This window comes from Meles meles, chromosome 3 (genome assembly GCF_922984935.1).
Source record: "Meles meles chromosome 3, mMelMel3.1 paternal haplotype, whole genome shotgun sequence".
NCBI lineage: Eukaryota > Metazoa > Chordata > Mammalia > Carnivora > Mustelidae > Meles > Meles meles.
In genome coordinates this window covers 112,404,157-112,427,965 of record NC_060068.1, presented here as the reverse complement: position 1 = coordinate 112,427,965, position 23,809 = coordinate 112,404,157, and the positions used below count along the sequence as shown (strand labels likewise).

The 23,809-nt window shown below is 36.3% G+C and overlaps 1 protein-coding gene across 3 annotated transcripts in view; it reads right to left on the bottom strand.

Annotated features, from left to right (window-relative positions):
- Positions 1-3,987: 3,987 nt before the first annotated feature.
- KIF3A (kinesin family member 3A) overlaps positions 3,988-23,809 on the bottom strand; it is a 53,529-nt gene continuing 33,707 nt past the window's right edge. The window contains exons 9-19 of one of the 3 annotated variants that reach the window (XM_046000417.1): positions 21,072-21,170; positions 19,333-19,404; positions 17,238-17,246; positions 13,700-13,856; positions 13,126-13,306; positions 12,210-12,320; positions 11,747-11,872; positions 10,258-10,311; positions 9,829-9,897; positions 9,131-9,255; positions 3,988-7,254 (exon numbers count right to left, since the gene is read on the bottom strand). In XM_046000417.1, coding sequence (XP_045856373.1) covers positions 7,206-7,254; positions 9,131-9,255; positions 9,829-9,897; positions 10,258-10,311; positions 11,747-11,872; positions 12,210-12,320; positions 13,126-13,306; positions 13,700-13,856; positions 17,238-17,246; positions 19,333-19,404; positions 21,072-21,170 — 1,052 coding nt within the window. In that variant the 3' untranslated portion in view covers positions 3,988-7,205. The remainder of the gene's footprint in view (positions 7,255-9,130; positions 9,256-9,828; positions 9,898-10,257; positions 10,312-11,746; positions 11,873-12,209; positions 12,321-13,125; positions 13,307-13,699; positions 13,857-17,237; positions 17,247-19,332; positions 19,405-21,071; positions 21,171-23,809) is intronic. The other 2 variants (XM_046000419.1, XM_046000420.1) reach the window with 2 other exon arrangements.

Sequence of the window (23,809 nt, the reverse complement as noted above, 5' to 3'; positions counted from 1 at the left end):
GCTCTGCATGGAAACACCCAATAATAAGCCCCTGAGCGCACCCGGAGAGCGAGAGTACATGAACCGAAGACACACATAAACCCAAGAGAGTAAGTAAAGAAACGGGGATTAAGTGAAAACTGAGACAATTGTCATTTAAGCACATTCACTTACGAAACTGGGCAGCAACCAATGTTTCAGGGGGAAGGGGACGGACATGCCTCTGCCTGGCCTAGTGACACACAACAATGTCTGAACCGCTCCCTCCCTGCCATCAGCCATCTACACCTTTTGCCGATGAATGTATTGTATCTCTGGCATTCATAGCTAAAAAACACTTATGAATAAATGAATGAAGAAAACATGTTTCACTCAAATCTATGGTTGAATGTCTTTTATTGAGCATTCTTGGACCACAGTTGGGAATGCATGGCTCCTGGTTGGTCCACGCCAGTGACCCTCCCCCACATGTCATCTTGGTGGGCCTCTCAGGGTGCCCAAATCATCTGAGAACGGGGAACTTCAGGGCAGAGGGTGCGCACCTTTCTCACGTAGCACAGTACATCCAGCCTAACAGCACACAAGGCGAGCCCCTCAGTTCCTACCAGCTTCCATGGAGAGCCAGGTACATACCTTCTGGTACATACCAGGAGCGGATTCCTGGGTTCAATTCATCAGCTCCAGCTGGAGTTCCGCTTCCAGGTGGAGAACTAAACCCTAGTTCGCTGTCACGCCCAGCATTTTCTGAACTGGGTTTGCCCCGAATACTCATTTTCTCCTCAGCTCTCCACAGTGCAGTGCTTCTCATCCAGCCTACCAGTTAGCTTCTCCTAGCTGCACTTTAGGCACTCAACCGTCTGCTCCCTATTTCTTACTGGCCAGTGCTAAACCTAACGCAACCATGTTCTGATGTTTTGTGGGCTGGCCGCATACCTGGGTACCTGCTAGGCAACCTGAGTAAAGATAGCGAGGGAGCCAGATGAAAAGACGGCACTGGGCTCCTCTGGCTCAGGACCAAGCGAGCCTCCAGGGCCCGGGTATGCATGTCACCATTGTCCCAGCCTCCATCTAGCTATTTCTTCACAGCCTTTCCACAAGCTATTTCTCTACAACACAAACGATGTGAGGGACCCACTTCAAATCCCTCTGTGGCTTTCCATTCCCATTCCATTCGGTATGGCCCTGTAGGGGCCCTGGCCTATCACTTTCACAGTAGGGCCCTGGCCTATCACTTTGCTTTTCAGGCTCATCTGCCCTGATGGCCTTCTGCCCTATGTCCAACATCCTACCTATGCCCCCAGCAAGCCAAATTCATGTTACTCCTGCTGCCCAGGATGCTTCACCCAATTTCTTGCAGCATCTCCAAAAGCGCTTTCCCTGGGAAGAAGCCTCTTCTGACCTTGTGGTCAGGTAGGTATGTGCAAGATACCATCTTAGCTGCTTGGGAAGAACACTGGGTCTGGCCGCTCACCATTCCCACACCTGAACAACAGCTCTCAATGTGCTGCGTTGGCATTCTCTTTTCCAGGGTCACTTCTCCCTCCTGAGGGAGGCTGTGAGCATTGCAAAACCCTTCTACCCAGGACCGTGTGGGCACCAGTACTGCGTAGGCACACAGTGAACACAGAAGACTCCAGTGACGGAGTGGCACAATTCGTGATGGAGTAGAAATCAAGGCCAACATAATATTTCTGTAATGACTCTGGTACTTTTAGGTTGGGTTGGGCAATATCCTCTCACTAAGATTAGCATCAACTCCGAGAAGTATTTTATGCAGTTGTAAAGTCCCAGTTAAATTCCTTTGTACCACTGGAGAAATAAAGCCTTTGATTAAAAACTAAAATTTCCCCAGCCCTCTGAAAAGGAGTGGGGGAAGGGAGCAGGTGTGGAAGAATGTGTGATCTGTCATATTCTTTAGTCAGAGCCATAAACGTGTTTGGGTAAGACAAAGTGATGTTCTGATAACGTTGATAAAAGTAACTTGAAGATTGGGTCACAGGAAGCCCAAGATAAATGCTGAGAGGAAACAGGTTCTTTTTGAAGTAGCCTCTTCATAATCATTTTCCCACACATTTGTTCAACTTCTGAAGGAGGACTGAAGATCTGATTTGCTTTGCAAATGAAACAGCCTAAGAGTGAGACATTCAGCTACTGTTGTAACAAATGTGTTTAGAGGCTCCTCCAACACACTTTAAGTTTAGGCTGTGGCTTCAGGACAGTTCTGGCAAGCCCTGGCTAACTGTGGTCCCCTAGGCTAAGTTTTTTGCTTTGTTTTGTTCTTGTACTTGGTTTTTTAAAAGAGATTTCTCCAGGGTCTTCCTTGGGACAGACAGTGTCCTCAGCAGCATCCTGACCACACAGGTTTCCTGCAGGCACGCCTTAGTGGTATGGCTTGGTGAAAGTGTCGGAGCTCCAAAACTCGGCTGGGGAGGATGGGCAGAGGATGCGAAGGCGGCACTATTTATTCTCTTGCTTAGGCCATGGCAGGCCTTTCATCTCGTTTTCATGTTCCACACACTGTAGGAGTGTGACCTAAGTTAGCTGTTGGGAAGAGGAAGAGAACAAGCCCCAAACGGGCCAGAGGAGTCTCCTATGTAAAAAGCACATTTAAGTCCTCTGAGACTTACTGATGAATCAAAACTTCTCAGTGTCTGCCGTGACTTTCTTAAGGGCACGCAGGACAGAGCCTGCTAATTAATAAACATCTGTTATAAGAATACATAATCAACAACAATTCAAACAATGTTTTGTTTTGCAGATTAAGCTCATTCAAAATTTCTGGAAGAGATCATGGTATCTTAGCACTAAATGTCTCTTTTTACCTTTTTTTTTTTTTAAAGATTTTATTTTATTTTTCTGACAGAGAGAGATCACAAGTAGGCAGAGAGGCAGGCAGAGAGAGAGGAGGAAGCAGGCTCCCTGCTGAGCAGAGAGCCCGATGCGGGGCTCGATCCCAGGACCCTGAGATCATGACCTGAGCCAAAGGCAGTGGCTTAATCCACTGAGTCACCCAGGCGCCCCCTCCTTTTACCTTTTAGTCAGATATATTTTACATACACGCCTCTTTAAAGTTTCTGTTCTCAAATACCAAGTGAAAAGGATAACAAAATTTGGATAAAAATATTTTTGGTAAAATAAGTTGTTGTTGTTTAAGACAGAAAGAATGCAGTTTGGGTGGAGGGCAGAAGGAGAAGGAAAGAGAATTTTAAGCAAGCTCCATGCCCAGCACAGAGCCCGACACAGGGCTCCATCTCATGACCTTGAGATCATGACCTGAGCCAAAATCAAGAATGGGACGCTTAAATGAATGAGCTACTCAGGCACCCCAAAAATAAACGCTGTAAATTAGAAGCACATTTTACTTTTTTTAAAAAATATATATTTTAAAAAAATTTTTTTAAAGATTTTATTTATTTATTTGTCAGAGAGAGAGAGATAGAGAGAGCAAGCACAGGCAGACAGAGTGGCAGGCAGAGGCAGAGGGAGAAGCAGGCTCCCTGCCGAGCAAAGAGCCCGATGTGGGACTCGATCCCAGGACGCTGGGATCATGACCTGAGCCGAAGGCAGTCGCTTAACCAACTGAGCCACCCAGGCGTCCCACATTTTACTTTTTTAAAAAAGATTTTGTTTGAGAGGCACTAGAGAGAGAGAGAGTGCGCGCGCAAGCACAAGTGGAGAGCAGAGGGAGAGGAAGAAGCAGACTCCCCACTGAGCAGGGAGCCCAGGATCCTGGGATCGTGACCTGAGTTGAAGGCCGCTGACACTTAACCAACTGACCTACCCAGGTGCCCCAGAAGAAACACAGTTTAAAACCTTTCTCCCAGGTTTGTCTTTCATAATGATTTCTGTTTCAAGACTCAGGACATGAAATGCTTGGGGTGTAAAATGACACAGGGATCTCTCAGGCGTACAAAATTCAGATACCAAGCACAAAGACCAATACCTACTAAGATCAGAATGGACATAAACACAAGACAGTTCAGGAAAGAAGCAGACCACCACTATAGGTATTAGGTAAAGATTTTTATTTCTAACTTAACCATGCTGCATGTATACATACAATATCAATATATACAACTTGAACAAATACAATTTATACATAAAATACAATGAAGGTGTGGCTTTTGAAATTAATGCAACAAACTCATTATAAGATTTACAAGTTTGGCCAGTATACAGTATTATAGTAATCCTACTGAAGTTATTAATGATTTAAATTAATCAAACTACAGTATAAGTTGAAAGGCACTAGGAAGATCTATGTTTTCTAGTAGCATTTTAAGAACAAAGAATCACTAAAAAGAAAAACAAAAGTATACATTAAGAAACTGGGCAGACACTGGCGTGCTTAAATGTAAACTCTACCCATTCCTTAATTCACAGCTCTGTAGGAAAGAGAGGGATTTCCCTTAATATAAGAGCTAAGGGGAAAGATATTTTTTAAAAGACTGAAAACAACAACAACCCAAAATCCATAATCATAACTTTTAAAAACATGTTACAGATGAAGCAGCACTGCCTCCCTCCCCCAAAGTAATCTTAAATTTCTTGCTGCAAAAAAGGTCCCCTTCTTCCAGAAAAAAGAAGACCTACCTTGGCAAATGGACTCTACTTGCCAGATAAACACAACATGCAGGCCCCACCCCCATAACTTGATTAAGCTTTTATATTAGAAGAATCTATAGAATGGGGGGTACTACTATATTTTGGTATTCTAATTATTAGTATGTATAATTGAGGTGTTAAAACAGGGTTTATTAAAGAACATATCACAATTCACATTCTACCAAGGCTCCTTTTAATAAATAAACTTACTTTTTTAAATTAAAGAATACGCACTCAACAACCTATTTATATGTGACATTCATTTTAAATTTGCCTATTTATTTCAAATAATGAGGTTTCTTCATCTTCATATCCTTTCGTTAAATTAACACTGAAGTTACAAAATATTTCATTTTATGGACAGAGACACAGTACACATGAAGAAACCACAGAATTGCTATGATTAAAGCTAAACGAATAGCTCTAAAGTCAGTATCCCACGTTTTCATATGGATATTCAAGCCTGACTTGAATATCTTGTTTTGGTATTTCATAAAATGAATATGTAAAATACATCTGGTATAATCAGTTCTAATGTAAATGTTTAAAAAAAAAAAACAAAACTAAAGCGGCCTGTTTTGTAAATTCCTCAAGGTTTTGACTTTTTACAGGTTTCTTTTTGTTACTGCAGCAGAAGTGGTACAGAAAAATAAATCTAACATACTGGCTTGAATGTCCTATGTTTTAAATGAGCTTAAAGCAAAAGTTACTCCTATCCCACAGCAAAGGAAATACAGTCAACGATATTTTAAGAGCGCTGTGTGGTGACAGATGGGAGCTACACTTGTGGTGAGCATAGCATAACAGAGCAGGTGAATCACTATGTTGTCCACCTGAAACTAATTTAACACGATGTCAACTCGACTCAAATAAAAATAAAATAAAAAAAAAAAAAAATAAAGTCATTCCTTTCCTATTAACTGGATGGTTAAAGGCTAGAAATAAGGACTTTTAAAAAGAAGTTGGCATCTGGTAAAATTAAGATTTCTTTAGAGCAATTACTAATAGTTCAATGTGCATCTACAATTGCCAAGATATTCTGTGCACACAAAGCTTTTACAAGACACAAATTTACCTCTAGTTTTCACAGTACCTAAAAAATGCCCCAAGGAAGTCATAAACTTCTAACTATCTTACACATTACAAAGAAAATGCTGCCAGGTAAATGCAATTCTTACTACCTAGAAAATATTCACTATACGCAGGACATTTAGTACACCACCTTTGGGATGCACTTTAAATTTAGGGACATATTTTTACCACCACCTCACAAGTACGCCACCTTTGCTCACCCGCACTCTGTACACAGCTTTGTAACTACAAACCAAAATTTAACCAAACTTACTAAAATACTGTTCACTTAGTAAATACTTACTTGAAGTCTCAAACTTGCAACCAATGGACTTCAGGGCTGATTACATAATTTTAAAACTCATAAAAGATATAATATTAAGTGGTTTAGGAGTAGCTAAACTTACAAAAAATTTAAAATTTTGTAAGCAGCTAAAACAAGAACAATTCTATTACAACTTATTTACTATAAAATAAAATTTCTTATTTTTAGAGGAATATAGTCTAACTGGGAGTTGTTAATAAAAGAAATTCAGGGAAAAATATTTTCTTTTTATAAAATATGAATAAAAACAAACCAAAATGTTTTAAAGCCAAAGAATTAAAAGACATATATATATTTTCTGCTTTGGTTGCATTTTGTGGAAAATGGAGACCTTTCTCAGTTGGGAGATACAAAGCAATTTCCAACACAATTTAAAACTCAGACACAAGAAAGCAAGCATCCGTTAGTCACACTTCAAAGTGAATTTTAGAAAATATACACATACGGGCAAAGATCAGTGACCAATATTAGCTTAATTTTCTGCAATTCTGACTCCTATCTACATACAAATTCAATGCTTCAAGAGAACATAAAACCAGAACAAAAAAAAGTGCATTTGACATGAAGAGGCAAAAAAGGTCAAGAGGTCCAGAAGAAATATGTTTCCAGCTTTTGTATTTTAAACATGTATACTTCTAAAGAGTGACTGTTGAATTATAAAATTTTCTAAAGATCAGTAAGAGGAGTTATCTTATACTTAAAACAAAATGAATATTAGTATAAAAATTAGAGCATTTTTGAACAGGCCAGGTGGGTATTAGGATCGAATAACGTCTTAGATATGCAGCCCACACATTCATATATGACAGCACAACACAGGACAATGAGATCTGCTACTTTCTGTATGCAAAACAGGGCTTACATTTTTCTTCTATTTTGACTATCTAGTTACCTAATTATTACAGCAGTTGAATAAATCACTAGCAGATTTATGTATATATTTAAACTGCAACTCTCTGTAGTATGAGCTGCTCCCCCAACTTCCCTGCACAGTATAAACTGGAGCACAATATGACAATTTGAAGAATTACCAGTTGTACAATTTTAATATGACATTAATATTTATACTAAGACTTATTAGGCAATTCATTAGTTCCAGTCTTACTCCATGACTTACAGCTTCCGTTATTTGAAATTACAGAATAGTCTTCAGGGTTTTAAGTAAAGATTTTGTCCAGGCATAAGACTATCACTAATTTTTATTGTGACTTTAAGTCTGTAACATTTACTGAAGTAAAGAGTCAATTACAGTTTCAGGCTTTGCAGAACGCTTTCTGTTTGGAGAGAAAAAGAAAACATAAATGCTTTCCTAGAAGACTGAATGCAAACACTTTACATTAGGTAGCAGGTAATACAGGGTGGCCATAAGGTCTAAAAACAGGCCAACATGTGCCCTGTCTGACTATGTTAAGAGATCAATTAAAGCCCACTTTTTCAGGCCAGGGGAAGTAGCCTAAAGTAGGAGCAAGAGCACGGCACTCCACACTCTCAACCAGAATGTAAGGGATTGAGTGGATGAAAACTTCTAAAACTGGACTAGACAGGCCAGGCCAAGTGGGCTGCATGCTTGTCAGACCCGAATCCCTTGATTATCTGTTCTGGGGCATGCTGAAGGTACAGATTCATTCAGTGAAAAAAAGAGACAGAAATCATCTGAAGTAACACCTTACAGACGATGTGCACGTGAATGTACTGTGTTCACTGGAATTTTGCTTGGCACACTCAACTGTGATTTTCTAATGAGGATATCCCATTGAACATTATCAGGTAAAGTAACGCAACACCAATAAGCCTTATATTATGTAAACTTACCTATGTTTATGGCCATCTATTGTTTTCGTAATACAGAAGGCTAATTCTGGTATGCAGAGAATAAATGTGGCTCATCTAATGTAGGTGAAATTTTTGTATGTTAAACCACAAAATAAATATTTTTAAGTGAGCATTATGAATGCCTATCAAATTGTTTTAGGTCCTTGTGGTTAAAAAAAGAGTGACTAAAAACTGTGAAATGTCATGTAAATAATATGGATTTCTGGCTCCTCCTTTGAAACAAGAAGATCCAGAAACAACAGGCCCTTTATTCCCCAAACTAACAAGGAACAGGGTAGTAGCCACTTACTTCAGACAGACTACTCTCCACTTTGCCCCAGCCCCAGCCACTGCCTATTTCTCCTACGCTGAGGCCAACTGCCTTACAGCTTATCATCACTCTTGCACTGTAATTTTTCTTGTTAACCACAGATTTAACAGAAAAATATTTCTATTAAAAAATGGAGAAAAAAAAAAAGACCTAATGGGATTTCTGTTTCTCTGATTTCTTCATTCACTAAATATTACACACCTGGCTTCCACTGACATATGAAAAGTTTTTAACAACTGGCACCTAAATGCTAAAAAAGGTAAAACCTTGTACACTTTTAAAATGTTGATTCCTCCTGAGTTCAACTATACCAAATTTATAAATGTTAGGTTGTACCTATGATATGATGTAACACAAAAGTATTAAAACCATACAACTTCATCTTACATGTAACTCAGAAGTTTCTGTACTCAAAGGTAGGGGGATAAATAAGCTTATTGTTTCCTATCATCTCAGGAGACCCAAGTATTACAATTAGTTTAAATAAGCATAATAGTACCTGATAATAGGGAAGGGAGAGAAGAAATAAGCTCCAGCCCTGATTTCCCTGGGCTTGTTATGATACATAGAGACTACTCAACAGTCAAAACCAGCACTCAAAGGAGAGGGAAAGATGGGCAGACAAATTTTCTTTAACTGATGACTGAGAAGGTCAAGGTTCTTGGGGCAATGTTTCTGATAGAAAAGCAAGACAGCAAATACAAGACCTTGGGAGTCGACCAGGCAAATCAAGGGATTGAGATAAAAGATGACTTCTAATACATTTGGATATAACGAAGAAAATTAAAAATAAACTATTATTGAGGAGGGCTAAAGGAGTTGGAAGACTTAATTCTTTAGTTTTTACTTACTCAAATCATAAGTACATAAGGACTCTAATACTTATTTAAATACATCTAAAATGCAGCAAATAGAGCTAAAATATTATGTTAACTAAATTTCCCCTAAATGTGCTACTTTGAATATCCCACTGCCTCTATTTCCTAGTGCTGAAAGGCCATCCTTACCTTCTCCCTGTCTTTGGCCTTGCTTTCCCCTTCGAAGTCCGTGGCCTCTCTAATTTCATCAAGGACTGCCGGAGGCTCTCCTCTGTGTAGGCAAGATACACATGGGAAAGGTCCACTTCAAAGGGCTAAGTAAAGGAAAAAACACAAAACACTCTTATAAGACTGATTTAAACCAGACGTGGCAGGAAGATGTAAAATACTGAACAAACTCCTAGAAAAAACCTGCAGAACAAAAGACCAAAGAAATGTCTAAGGATATCTTCTTCTAATGTCATTTGTCTCAAATGTATTCACCAAGGGGTGGTAAAGAAGAAACCCCAACACACTATAAATTCCTTTGTAGGAAACTGCTGCTTTTTCCCCTGCAGCTGCTGCTCTTACTGACTCAAGTCAAGGACTAGCTTGGAGAAATACAGACCCATTCTGGTCTCTAACTATTCCCCCCACAGCCTGGAGAGGTGGTGAAGAGTGCTCTGAAGAAGCTGCCATGCCCCTTGTGTCATACAAAGCAAAAGCCTGCCCTTGTGACTGAGAGGAACAGAAACATCTTCCATCACCGCTCTGGGGCTTCTCTTCCCAGGAGATCTGCCTATTTTTCAGCAGAGCTGATTAATTTATATCATATTGATAACACAATTCAGTGACCCACATTCCTAATAAAGGAACTGTAGTTATAAAAAAAAAAAAAGCATTCTTACATCTTTCTCTTTTTTATCAGGAGCTGGAGTCTGCTTTCTCATGTTATTTCCTGTGTAGGCAACACATTTCTCAAAAAAGAAGAAAAAGGGAAGGAAGGAAAAATGTCTTAATTAGCAGTTAATACTATAAATAAGGCAAATTATTTTGAGATATACTGATGTTATGGTCATAAAACGTGCTCAAAATTTGAAGGCTGGAAAAGAAAGGGATTTACAGGTCATACAGTCTTATGAGGGCCAAACTATACCATTTCCCCTGAAAAGTTTGTGTGTTATAATACAGTTAATTAGGAAAACATCTTATCCACTCCTGTGGAGTCTCATCTGATTCAGTCTCGGAACCATCTTTCTCCCCTTGTAACCAGCACAGATCCAGTCTATAGGAAACAGTCCATAAGGATTTCATGAAAGGATGAAGGTAATACTCACTAGCTGCCATTCTCCTATGTCTTCATTCCAATGGACGTAGTTTTCAATCATTTCCTTTTAAGAGTCAAAGATGATCTACTTTTAATATTTAATAACATTTGAAATACTGGAAAATATTCACAGAACTAAAATCTTAATATATTAAGTAAAAAAAGATGCCTCAAAACATTATATACGGCATTATAACTTTTTTTATACATTTAAAAATACAGACTTTGAAAGAATACATGTAAATGCTAGTAAACTATGTTCTTACACAAAAAGCAAGGAAAGAACGTGAAAAACATGGGATTCAGGATGATGGCTACCTTGAGTTGGAAGAGGCAAAGGGATGGAAGAGAGAAGAGGGAAACCATTTGGTTAGAAGTAGGTTACTGTCATGGTATTTGCTTTTGTTATTCATGACAAGTTCACTACAAAATAACCAAAACAAACATACAGACAAAAACTAACCAACTAAATAAAACCAGGTCACCCAAAGACCAATAAGGAGAATGCACCATTAACGAATAATTAATTCTGTGCACCTGAGATCCAGAGGAAAAAAATATTAAGGCTTATTTCCAGAAAAAAGTCTTTAAGCTATATAGAGTCTCAAATTTTTGAAAAATCAGTATGTTAAAGTTTACTAAAATGTAATAGAAAAATGGAAATTTTGAGCAAAGAAAAAGAAAGGCTGAGATTTTAAAGTTATACTAGAATTAAGAATCAGCATCCACCTGGAGATAGATGGCAGTAATGATTGCAAAACACTGTGAATATACTTAATGTCACTGAACTGTATTCTTTTTTTTTTTCCTCTTTCAAGATATATTTATTTTGGAGAGAGAGAGGGAAATAGAGAAAGACAGATGAAGGAAGGGCAGAGGGAGAAAGAGAATATCAAGCACACTCCCCACTGAGCATAGAGCCAGACGCAGGGCTCAAACTCACAACTCTGAGATCATGACCTGAGCTGAAATCAAGAGTCAGACGCTTAACTGACTGAGCCACCCAGACACTCCTGAACTGTATTCTTAAAAATGGTTTAAAAAGGCAAATTTTAGGGGGCTGGGCTGGAAGGGTGGGGGAAGTAAATTTTATGTCATGTTTATTTTATCATATATACCACACTATGACCACACAGACACACACACACACACACACACACTTGGTATCCATAAGCAGGGAGAAAAATTAGCAACGGAGTTTTGTTTATTCTATTTATAGGATTAATTATATTGAATGTACAAATAGGACCTATACCTTGATTCTGAATGCAATTACATAAATCTGGGTTCTTTCAAAGGGGTGAAAAATTCTTACTTACATACTCAGAGAATTATGTATTAAGTTAACAGCAGAAATGTGATGGCATTAGTTCAAGAAAATTTTACTGTCAACAAATGAAATGTAAATACTTACCATCAATTAAATTAGAATTTACATTACTTATTTCTTCACCGCCAGCCAGTGATGTAATATCTAAAACAGACAACTTCCCTCTTACCTGATAATCTTGAGGTATGAAGTTATCAATGATAAGCATCTGAAGTCGGAGCTCCCGGCTAAGTTGTCGAATATTCTCCAGTAGGCCTTCAATTTCCCTCTGATGCTCCTGTTGGAGATCAGCCATCTGCCAGAAAATCAATAAAATATTAAGGGCAAACAAGATTTTAAATATAAAACAGTTCCAACTGATATAGGCACTGGCCTAAGAAACCCTGTAAGAGCTTATTCAGTTCCTTCACAAAATGGACAGAATGACACTACCCATTACTGTCTATTCCCAAGTTTTTAAGGTTGGAAATACACACTATGGCTTAATAGCTAAAATTTTAGCTATAAAGATGTTTTTTCTTTAAGATTGTAAGCATACATTAAGATCTCTTTAAGATTTTAATCATACTTACTCAAAGAAAAATTTTTTTAAATTCAGAGCTACATTTATAGGTAATTTCTAGGAAACCAACCTCTGATTTGGCAGCCATCAGCATAGTCCAAACTTTCTTTAATTTCTTGGTTTTTCCCTGTGCTTCCTCTTGCAAGCTGGTATATTTTTCTTCAATATCCAAGCGTTCTTGCTACAACAACAAAAAAAACAGACTTCAGAATTTTTTTCATTAAATTGAAAATTTAATTACTTAACAAATGAGGGGTGCGTGGGTGGCTCAGTGGGTTAAGGACTCTGCCTTTGGCTCAGGTCATGATCCCAGGGTCCTGGGATTGAGCCCCGCATTGGGATCTTTGCTCAGCAGGGAGCCTGCTTCCCTTCTTCCCTCTCTGCCTGCCTCTCTGCCTACTTGTGATCTCTGTCTGTCAAATAAATAAATAAATAAAAATCTTAAAAAAAAAATTCTTTAACAAATGATAAAAATCTTTGGCAACTAATATTTTTCAAAACAATTCACAGATCTGCTTTAAAATTTTACTAAGATTATAGATACAAGACAAATACCATATGATTTCACTTGTATGTACAATCTAAAAAACCAAACAAATGAACAAAGAGACAAACAAAAAGCAGAAACAGGCCCAGCACTATAGAAAACAAACTGATGCCTGGGCCTGAGGGGAGAAAGGAAAATGGGTGAAGAGGAGTGGGAGGTACAGAATAAGTCGTGGGAATGAAAGGTATGGCATAGGGAATACAGTCCATAGTACCGTAATAGGATTATATGGTAACAGATGACAATTACACTTGTGGTGAGCACAGAGTAACATACAGAGAAATTCAATCACTCTACATCTGAAGTTGTACATCTGAAAGTAGTATAACACTGTGTGTTCACTATACTTAATTAATTAAAGATGATGGATATAAAGCTTTTCACTAGAGGAGTTAAATACTTAAGGAAAAGTGTCAACCAAAACAGAAAGTCACATTACCTCTTTTTCCTCAAGTTCTCTGCGAAGTTGTTCGGCTCTTTTCCTCCGTTCTTCCAGTTCCATATTCGATTCTTCAAGAAGTTTCTCTTGTTCCTCAGCTTTTGCCAACAAATCAACACCACCCACAATTACCTTCTTCTCCAGTGCAGATAATTTCTCTAGCAAAGACTGATGTTCTTGTCTGTTTATTAAAAATGAGAACAACCATCGGTTATTCACTATTCTACCAATAACATTTCTCAAAACTTTACAGGTATTTGGATGTAAAATTTCAAAACTGAGATATAATTATGTAACAACTCTATCAGATTATATCACAGGGTAGTATAAATTAACTTATGATTTAATCTATAATGGCCAAATTCACTGATAATTTTCTTCCTACATAGAGATGAAATAATAAAAACAGATGCAATTTTTGGAAACAGAACACATCAACAAAACCCTCTATCCAAAAAAGCTATTCTGGAGACAAAAATCAAGCTTTTAATTAGTATTCAATTCTCTCTCATATATCCTATGCAAAATACCAGAAATTTAAATCATGAATCCAACTCAATTAAGTAATACTCACTGGGCCTTAAGAAGATCTTTCTCCCGTTTCTCTAATTCAGCTCTAGCCTTGTTTCTTTCTTCTTCTTCCATATCAAGCTTTGTTTCAAGTGCTTTTCTCTCCTCATCAATTTTTGCCTGCATTTCAACCATCTTATCTGGGGACACTTTCTTTTTACCTATATGAGTCATTTAATTCCAACAATCACTTTAAAGCCAATTTTTCAGATCTGTATAAATTATCTTCAATTATATAAGATACATTCCTCAATAATACAAAATATCAATGTTTTAAGGAAATCAAATAAATATTTGATTTCTGTTTATTATGTTCCTAGAATAACTTTGCGAAACAAAATGTTGTATAACTGTGCAATGATAACTAAGAACAAAAGTATGTGAAAGAGAAGCAAAACAGGTAAGTAGGGGAAAAGAAAGAGAAATGTTAATAAAGGGCCAAACAAATTTAAAAAGCCAAAGATCTATGGGTCCCCAAAAAAGATATATGTTCAAAAAAGCAGTAAGATTAGTTACTTTTTTATGATAACTAGGTAGGTACAAAAACAAGTGGATTCCCAAAATGCTCCCCAAAATTAAAATAAATGAACAAACAGAAGTCACATATAGGCATAAATTGCATGGACAAGAGTGTCAAGGCCAAATTTACAGCAACAAGTTTCTAATATATATCTTCAGAGTTTTTCTAAAATGTATGTCTAATAAAATTATTTGGAAGTATTTCATCTCATAGTATACCTTTAAGGTATACTATACTATACTATAGACGAAATTCTATACTAATTATGTAATGGCTATATTGTAATTAACCAGGCATTTTACAGTTGCTGAGCTACCATGATCTATCATCTATCTTAAATGAGCAACTAAAACAGCTTGTTACTATGTCAAACTCAGGAACCTAAACCTAAGCCATTTTAAATATGCTAACTATCAAATATAAGTAGAAATACTACCAAATAATAAAGCTGGAAATATGGCTTCCAATTGATTATTTTGACTATAATGCCTAGTAGAGTGTTTCATATACACACAACAGATGCTCCGTAAAAGCTAACTGAATGAATTTGAAAATCATGAAATTAAAATGAAAAACCAAAAAGAGAAAATAAAAAAATAGGTTATTAAACTGGTTATGAAACTGAGTCAAATATAATCCATTTCTGGTAATACAATTTCTTTGAAACATACTTTCCTTTAGAAAAACAATCAAAGTTTTCGTAGAATTGGTATGAGGCTCTCCTGAAAGCTTTCTGTCATTCTTAACTTCCTTCCCAAAGGACCACAGAAGAATATAAACCTGAGGAGTCTATAAATCGTTAATGTCTCCACCCAAAAGCTAGCCCCTACTGCTAACAAGGAAATAAAACTGAAAGATAATGCGGGTGCAGGTATATATCTGAATATATACTTTCAGGAACCATGAGATGAAGAATTATTCATAGACTTTTAAATCTTTAGGATACAATTATATTAAAAAAAAACAAACAAACCCAAGGTTTTAAAATATATACCCTTCATTTCTATAGAAATAAAGGTCTAAAGCAAACTTAAGCCACAAAACAAGTAAGTTCAATAAAAGAGTAAATAAGAGCACTGATCCAAATTCATGCTTTGGTGTGGTGTGATTCATTGCATTCCAAAAGTCAGAATGTAGACCTGAATGTGTTGGCTTCTTTGGCACAGTCACCTCTATTGAATGTCCTGATTTATGCTGTTAAAAAAATTTTTTTAAGTAATCTAATTCCTGTTCCCAGTGAACTCCTAGAAAGGGTTTCTGATCAGTAGTACTATTTCTAAGAAATTTGAGTGGGGAAAGTGTAAATTCAAGTATAAAGTTAAATGCACGCAGACAGTGCCTGGCTGGTAAGCTGGCAGAGCATACAACTCTTGATCTTGGGGTTGTGAGTTCGAACCCCATGTTGGGTACAGAGACTAGGTAAAAATTAAATCTTCAAAAATAAATAAATAAAGTGCATGCATTAAAAAATTATAACTTACTTTCCACCTCAGAATTACAAATATTTTTTTAAAAAATGGCAAGTATGTTAAGACAAAAAAAACCTCTGTGTGAAGACACGGATACACACACTAACAATATAGTCGAAATGATCTGATAAATATATGCACATTAATTTTTAGGCTTGTAGAGTTCCAATTGTTTGGTTAACAGTTAACAACCTGCAGTCTCCAACCCCATTAAGAGGCAGTAAAATTAAAAAAAATTACATGTAGAAATACAAAAGCACAACCTGTTGATGAATTACTACTAGGCCTGAACTGCATTAGTTATTCAAAACCATTCAGGTAGTATTTTCCCACTGATGCTTTAGCAGCAAAAATCTTACTGTGCTCCTACAACATTCTCATAAAGAATACCATGCATTTGTAGCTAGGTTCAGTTTCAAAAGTTTAATATTTTAAGTAACAGAATTTCTAGTCAGTATTATTCAGATAAATCATTGTATTTCTCTCCAAATAATATATTAGGCTTCATGTGACTATATTCCAACTTTCCTAACCAGGCACTTAAAATCATGACATCACTAAAAGTCACTTTCAGATTGGTTTGTTTTTTTCTTAAAGATTTTCTAAAAATCTTAAACAAACCACCCCAAAACCCTTCTTTTAATACTGCATGACACAATTCAACACAAAATTTCAGGTAAATTAAAAAAAAAAAAAATGATGATGTTGTATAGTATTTAATTAAGCCAAACAGAAGTAGTAATACTTTTAGTTGCCTTTGCCATGTGTTCCAACCAAAACTGCCAAATCTGCCAAAATGAACTTTGGCAAGATAAGGTTAAAGGGAAGAATTTGAGGAAGACTTAACTGAATTTTATTTTCACTACATGAGCACTCATGGGCATAAGTAACCACGCATTTGATTCCTTGCTTTAAAAAAAAAATGCTTGAAAGTGAAAATCATTTATATTTGTATTACCAAAATTTGGCTTAATGGGTTTTTAAAAATTTAGGAAAAAATGATCGTGTCATCTGCTTCTGGTGTTATATTTGTCTATTTTGTCAATTAAGTCTACGGAATCCAGTGTAATTGTCACTGTCACTCAAATACTTCTGAATTGTTCATCTAAAAAGATCATTTGGAAAAAAGAATGTTCCTAGGGGTGCCTGCGTGGCTCAGTGAGTTAAAGCCTCTGCCTTCAGCTCAGGTCATGGTCCCAAGGTCCTGGGATCAAGCCCCGCATCAGGCTCTCTGCTCAGTGGGAAGCCTGCTTCCCCCTCTCTTTCTCTGCCTGCCTCTCTGCCTACTCACAATGTCTCAAATAAATAAATAAAATCTTTAAAAAAAAAAAAAAAGAATGTTCCTAATATCTTCCTAAACAAAAATTGAAATGAATTTTTTTTTAATTTAGGAGATAAGGCTTTTTTTTTTAAAAAGCTACTGTTTTAAATACAAAAGACAGATACTTACCTTGAAAAAAATTAAATTTAAAAAATGTAGTGCAATTACATAACAAAGTTATTTATAGTTTAAATAATTTGTACCATGTGGAGTGCAAATCAATCACACCAACCTGCTTGATCTTTCAGTAAGAGTAGTAAGCAAATCGTAGACAGGAAGCATATGCACAGAGATGAAGAGGGAAAAAAAAACATTATTTCCTTTGTAAAACAAAGAAAAATGTTTAACAGCATTTATTCATAGTATAAATATAGAAATAAATCAAATATTATCAAAACTGAAAAAGAGCAGCTTTATGTAAAAAGAAAAGCAAATTCAACACAGAGATGTAATTTAAGCAATTAAGATTGAAACTAAGATTATAATTTAAATCAATCTCAAGAGCTCACAATGCCTCCCAGACTCCTGCAAATATAATAGTTCAGCACCAAGTGGTTATACTAATGGTACACATGGAATTGGGAACCTGCTATGATCTGGGAAGTAATCTAAAAGGACAAAACAGGAAATTATGCCAATTTAAAAAATTAGTAAGTTAAAAGTAGCAAAATTTGCACTGTCAATTTATAAAATTTCCCAATTCAATGTTCTAATATAAAGATCCCATACAGGTGTGCCTCCCCTTTAAGAAAATCCACACAAAAACCTTAATCAACTAAAGAGATAATTGGATTATAGTAGTTTGCAGTGGTAATTTGATTAACAAAAGGACAATGAAGAAACATTAAGGACAGCAAGTTCTCCCCAAAGATTTGATTTTCCAATTTGATTTATAAGCAATTTTTTCAGAAAAAAAAATTAACTGCATAAAGTGAAGTACACCTGTATAACAACGAACTTGCATTCAATCTATTAGTAGATTGTTAAGGGTAATTATGATTCCATAGAGGTAAATGATCAACTGATGATTCAAGCAAAGAACACCTTAAAAAAAAAAGCCATTCGTATTTTTAAAAGGGAAGGTACATACACATTACACACAGCAACCACATGCTGGGAAAACTATTTTTCCACTTCACCAACACGCCCACATCACAACAGAAGAACTTAATGTTATGAGCTATGTACACAAACAGTACTAAAACTGCATGAACTGAACTCATTTCATAACATATTTTCACATAACTACTACTTTAAAGATTAAGGTAAATTTTAAAACAGAAACTTAAATTATAATGCCACTCAGGTATTTTCTCATATCTGACAGTTTATAGTACAAAATAATAACTCTATATGGTTTCTAAAGAAATTTATTTTATAAATTGTCCTATACAATTAATTGTTTTGGTAAAATATAAAAGTTGTCAAGAGAGAAAACGATTCCTAATATTCTTGCAATTCTTCCTTTAGACAGCTAAATGCATTAAGAATAACCAAATGTGTTTGTTATTAGTTTTAGAAAATTAAGTACACAGATAATGCTTTAAAAGGCAGTAAGCTGCAATCTAGTAGAAAAAAAATCACTTCCCTTTTCTCCTAAAATTATAACTAAAATTAACAATACTTTTCAACTGATTTAAGGTTTAAGAAAGAAACTTTGTGACTGAAATATGTCTAGACAGATCCTGCATAAACAACTTCTTGTGGATCTGAATTCTCTAATCACAGAGTAGAGTTCCTTAAAATCAATCAGGTAGTTGAGAAAGAGAGAAAAGTGGCCATTTTAAATAAAATTATCCAATATATCTTTACTTGCTTCAACTTTGTTTTTCTTCATTTGGGAGCTTTCAATCTTAAGCTACCCCTTAGAATGGGATACCACAGCATCAAATCTTTATAACTTAAGGCATGTTAAAATGGGCACTGGTGTATTGCCAAATGTAATTTATACTTTTAGAAATTTCAGGATTCATTACTGCATGTCCCTTATATCTACTAGGATTGGAAGTTTATCCTGAAACATAAAAAAGAACCATAAGAACCATATTCTTTTATACAGCTTACTAGCTCTCTTTACATTATCTCAATTGCAAAAGCATGAATCTCTCTTCCATTGTCTCAAACATAAGCTTAAGCATACGTTTTAACAATTACAGTTAACTGGAAGCGATGAAGAAGGGGGAAATCATCACATGCTTTGTCCTACTGAGAAGTCCAACATGTATTCTTGAAGTAATGACAGGGAGCAGTGCAGCATTTCTCCAATGAAGCCCATGGGTTATGGAAAAGCCAAAGCTCTGTGAGAGAATTTAAGAGCTACCACTCACTAGGCAAGGACTTATCCCGAGGTTTCTCTATGACAGAACATGTGGAGTCTGAACTACTGCTGCTGCTACTGCCTGGAAGACAAAGAAGTGAGCCCGACGGGAACCAAAGAAAGAGGAAACAAGAAAATGAACACACACACAGAGGAAAATTCAGTGCCTGAGAGAGAATTTTAAAGAACAATCAAGCTTTGCATTAAAGAATCAAAATGTACTTTCCCTTAATACCAGTCTTGGTAGACTACCCAATATTCTCTAGTTAAAGCTAGATGGGGCAAACCGGATTCCTTTAAGCATCTACTGTGGGCAAATCCCACTTACAACATAATAATTCAGAGGGCTGGAACGACATGAATAAAAAGTAAGGCATTTGTTGACATTTAAGTCTACTTAAACTATTTACCTGGTAAGTTACAGGAAGTGAGTTTTAGAATTTAAAGTTATGCACCTTTAGAACTATAGGAATGATGAACTGCCCTTCATCATCTTGACAGCTTGGTTTATCTCCAATTTCACCCTCCACCAAAACATCAAACAACTGGATATAATTATGTATGTTTCAGGTTTCATGGCAGAACTGTGAAAGGCTCACTAAAAATCTTCAAATCTCTATCTAGAAGGTAGATATCCTATTAATAAGTACTTTAACATATTAAGCAATGGCATTTTTTTCTATTTTAAATTTTATTTTAAACAAATCTATGATCTGTTTTAGCTATGAATAGTCTGTGAAAAAATAGGGATGAACACAAAGCCATTTATCTAAATAGCTGGACAGCAAGCATTTTCTGTTAAGGGACAGATAATAAGTGCTTTAAGCTTTGTGGGTCATACAGTCTCATCTGAAAGCAGCCGAACACCATATGCAAACAAATAAGCATGGATGTTTAATAAAATTTTATTTATAAAAACAGGTGGTGGGCCAGATTTGGCCAGTAGACCACAGCTGGCCAGCTCTTGCTCTAAATCATGCTCTTCCTATCTTCTGAAATTACAGACCTTTGGTTTTAAAATTTGGAACTCCTGGGTTTATTTTCAGCAACATCATTTTAATAAGACAAGCAAAATATGCACCAGCTTGAAAACAATGATCCACACATTAATGATCCACATTAATGGAAGAGAGTTCTGAAACAAACAAACATTACGAGCAAAAATGTTTGAAAAGTGGGCCATTATTATATAATAGGTCTCTCTCTTGCCTGTTATGTGTATCTTCATCACAATAAATAAAAACTTACTTCACACTTGGCAACAAATACCCCATAAAAGGGTAAGAATGAAAGTACATTTTATAAAGCAAAGTATTAAATTAAAAAAATAGAATCCTCATATAAATTCATCATTTAAAAATTCAGTGACTTCTAAAGCCTAACCATGCTTGAGAAAAACTCCACATTATCTTGATTTCCTAAAAAAAATTTTAGGTTCCCAACACAAATCAAAGTCCCCACATAAAATTAAAATCCTGAATGAAATCTTCACATGGTATAACTGTTATCACAGATTTTTACAATTCTAAACTGTAAAAGACAGAATTTACAGTATTATGATTCAACTGTAAGTAGGAGATCAGCATAGGAGAAAAAAATAAGGCAAAGTTAATCATGTATGTGCCATATTTCCACTGTGTGAATTGCTACCATAACTAAAAATGGCAAAAGGCATGCACTCAGATGAAGGTTAAACCATATTTACTGCAGCAATCCCAGTTAATTTCTAGAACACTAAAAAGAACTTACCCCTTCTTTTTTTCCTTTTTTCTCCATCTTCTCCAACCTCGCCCTCTTCATCATCCTCCTCCTCCGACCCACTGATATCAGAGCCTGATATTTCTTCCCCTTGAACAGAAATTTTATAAAACAATTTATATTCTATACCAGATTATATTCTGCATCAATTTTCTTTATTAAGTTTGTTGCCCTAAACAAAACTTACTTTAATATTCCTAAACAGTATATCACATGCTAACTTCAAGAAAAGATATAATGTACACAGAGGTTTTATTTTAAAGTTCCTAAAGAGAAGTTAAATTCTGATCAACTTAAGGGGCGCCTGGGTGGCTTGGTCGATTAAGTGTCTGCCTTCAGCTCAGGTCATGATCCTGGGGTCCTGGGATGGAGCCCTGAGAGCCACTGCACCCACCTGCTCGTGCTCCCCTGTCCCCACTCATGCTCTCCGTGCACCCCCACCACTTGTGCTCCCTCTCTCTCTCTCAAATCTTCAAAAAAAAAAAATTCTGATCTACTTAAAATTTCAAATTATTAGTCTAAAAAAAGTTCTACGTATACATAAAAATTTCAAGTTAAAGTCATTATTTTAGTTTTTTAAAAAAGTGATCACTTTGGGGAAGTATTTTCTCCTCAGTTTTCTGCATAAGATTTTTTTTTTAAACTATTTCTTTTTTTTTTAAGATTTTATTTATTTATTTGACAGAGATCACAAGTAGGGAGACAGGCAGGCAGAGAGAGAGAGGAAGGGAAGCAGGCTCCCTGCTGAGCAGAGCCCGATGCGGGACTTGATCCCAGGACCCTGGGATCATGACCTAAGCCGAAGGCAGAGGCTTTAACCCACTGAGCCACCCAGGCGCCCTTATTTTATTTTTAAAATATTCTTGGGGTGCCTAGGTGGCTCGGTGGGTTAAAGCCTCTGCCTTCAGTTCAGGTCATGATCCCAGGGTCCTGGGATCGAGCTCCGCATCGGGCTCTCTGCTCAGCAGGGAGCCTGCCTCCCCACCTCTCTCTCTCTCTGCCTGCCTCTCTGCCTACTTATGACCTGTCTGTCAAATAAATAAATAAAATCTTAAAAAAAAAAAAAACACTGTCCATGTATGAAATGTCTAAAAAACCAGGTATTTGGGAAAAAATAAATATACACTAATCACAAACGATAATATCTGAACCAGTAAATAACAGATAGGAAGAGATAAGGATACTGGGAAAAAGAATTCATTAAAAATATTTTCTTCAGTCCTCATAACAGTGACACCCTGGTAGCAATGAGTGCACCTAATGCCCATGTCTTGGTTTCTAAATACCATTCTCCACTGAAAGGAGCTAGGGAGAAATAGATTTTTTTTTTAAGGTTTATTTTTATTTATTTGACAGATAGAGATCACAAGTAGGCAGAGAGGCAGGCAGAGAGAGAGAGAGAGGAGGAAGCAGGCTCCCCGTGGAGCAGAGAGCCCTATACGGGGCTCAATCCCAGAACCCTGAGATCATGACCTGAGCCGAAGGCAGAGGCTTTAACCCACTGAGCCACCCAGGTGCCCCGAGAAATAGATGGTTTAATACCAGGGTAGGGAACATACAAAATGAGCCTAAAACATCTGTGGTGCCAGAAATAAAGCAGCACTCAAAACCAAAAATCAAAAAACTGATGGAAGCATGCTGAAAGGTATAGCAACTACCCTGAATTCAGGAGCTTCTATGGCAAAAGCTCGAACAATCTGAGCAATAAAACAAATAATATTACTGTATTATAATGCACAGACTAAAATAATACTGACATAACTAAATAAACAAGTAGGGGAGGAGGGAGTCCTCCCCCTTACAACAGAATTCTAAACATTAAACATGAGAAGGAATGCTGAGAAGACAAAGTCATCAAGAAGCAACAGAATTAAAAAAGAAAAAAAAATAAAAAAAAAAATAAAAAAAAAAAGAAGCAACAGAATTACTGTTGCTGGCAAGAACCCTTAATGGATGCTCAAACTGGTGGGGAAAAAGTATGATCAGAAACAGTACCTTTTAGTAGTTTCAAAAGTATCTCCCCACAAGACACACCTTGAGTTCACAGGAAAATGTAAAATTACAGAATTTAGAGTGAAGAAATCTTACAGAATAATTATGAGAGAAGTACAGATCACCCAAATTGAGGGACATTCTACAAATATGTGATTTTTACAGTGTCACGACCATGAAAGAAAGAGAAAGCTGAGGAACTGGAGACTGGAGGAGACAACTAAATGCAGTATGTGATGCTAGACTGCATCCTGGACTGGAGAGAAAGGGTACTAGAGGGCAAACTCAACATCTGAGTAAGACTGATAGGTTAGTTAGTAAGTCTGAATCAATATAAAATTCCTGGTTCCAATAACTTTAAGATGTACCAGTCATGTAAGATGTCAACATAAGGGGAAGCAGGGTGATGAGTATATAGGAACTCAGTATACCTCCAAGTTTTCTAGAAGTCAATAAAAATTTTCAAAAATGATTTCTTGCTTTCAATTCCTTTTAGTATATTACCCAGAAGTGGAAGTGGAAGTGATTGATCATGTCATAATGCTGGCTTTATTCTTAAGACATTTGATTTCACTGATGCTTATGACATTTGTTTTTATAATCTGGTTAACAGAGTGTTGTAATATGGTAAATACAGTTGATCATATAAACAGTAAAAATCAGGCAAAACAAAAGAATAATTTTTGAAAATTTTATGCATAAAATTTTACATTTTTTAAAATAAAATTTTAAAATTT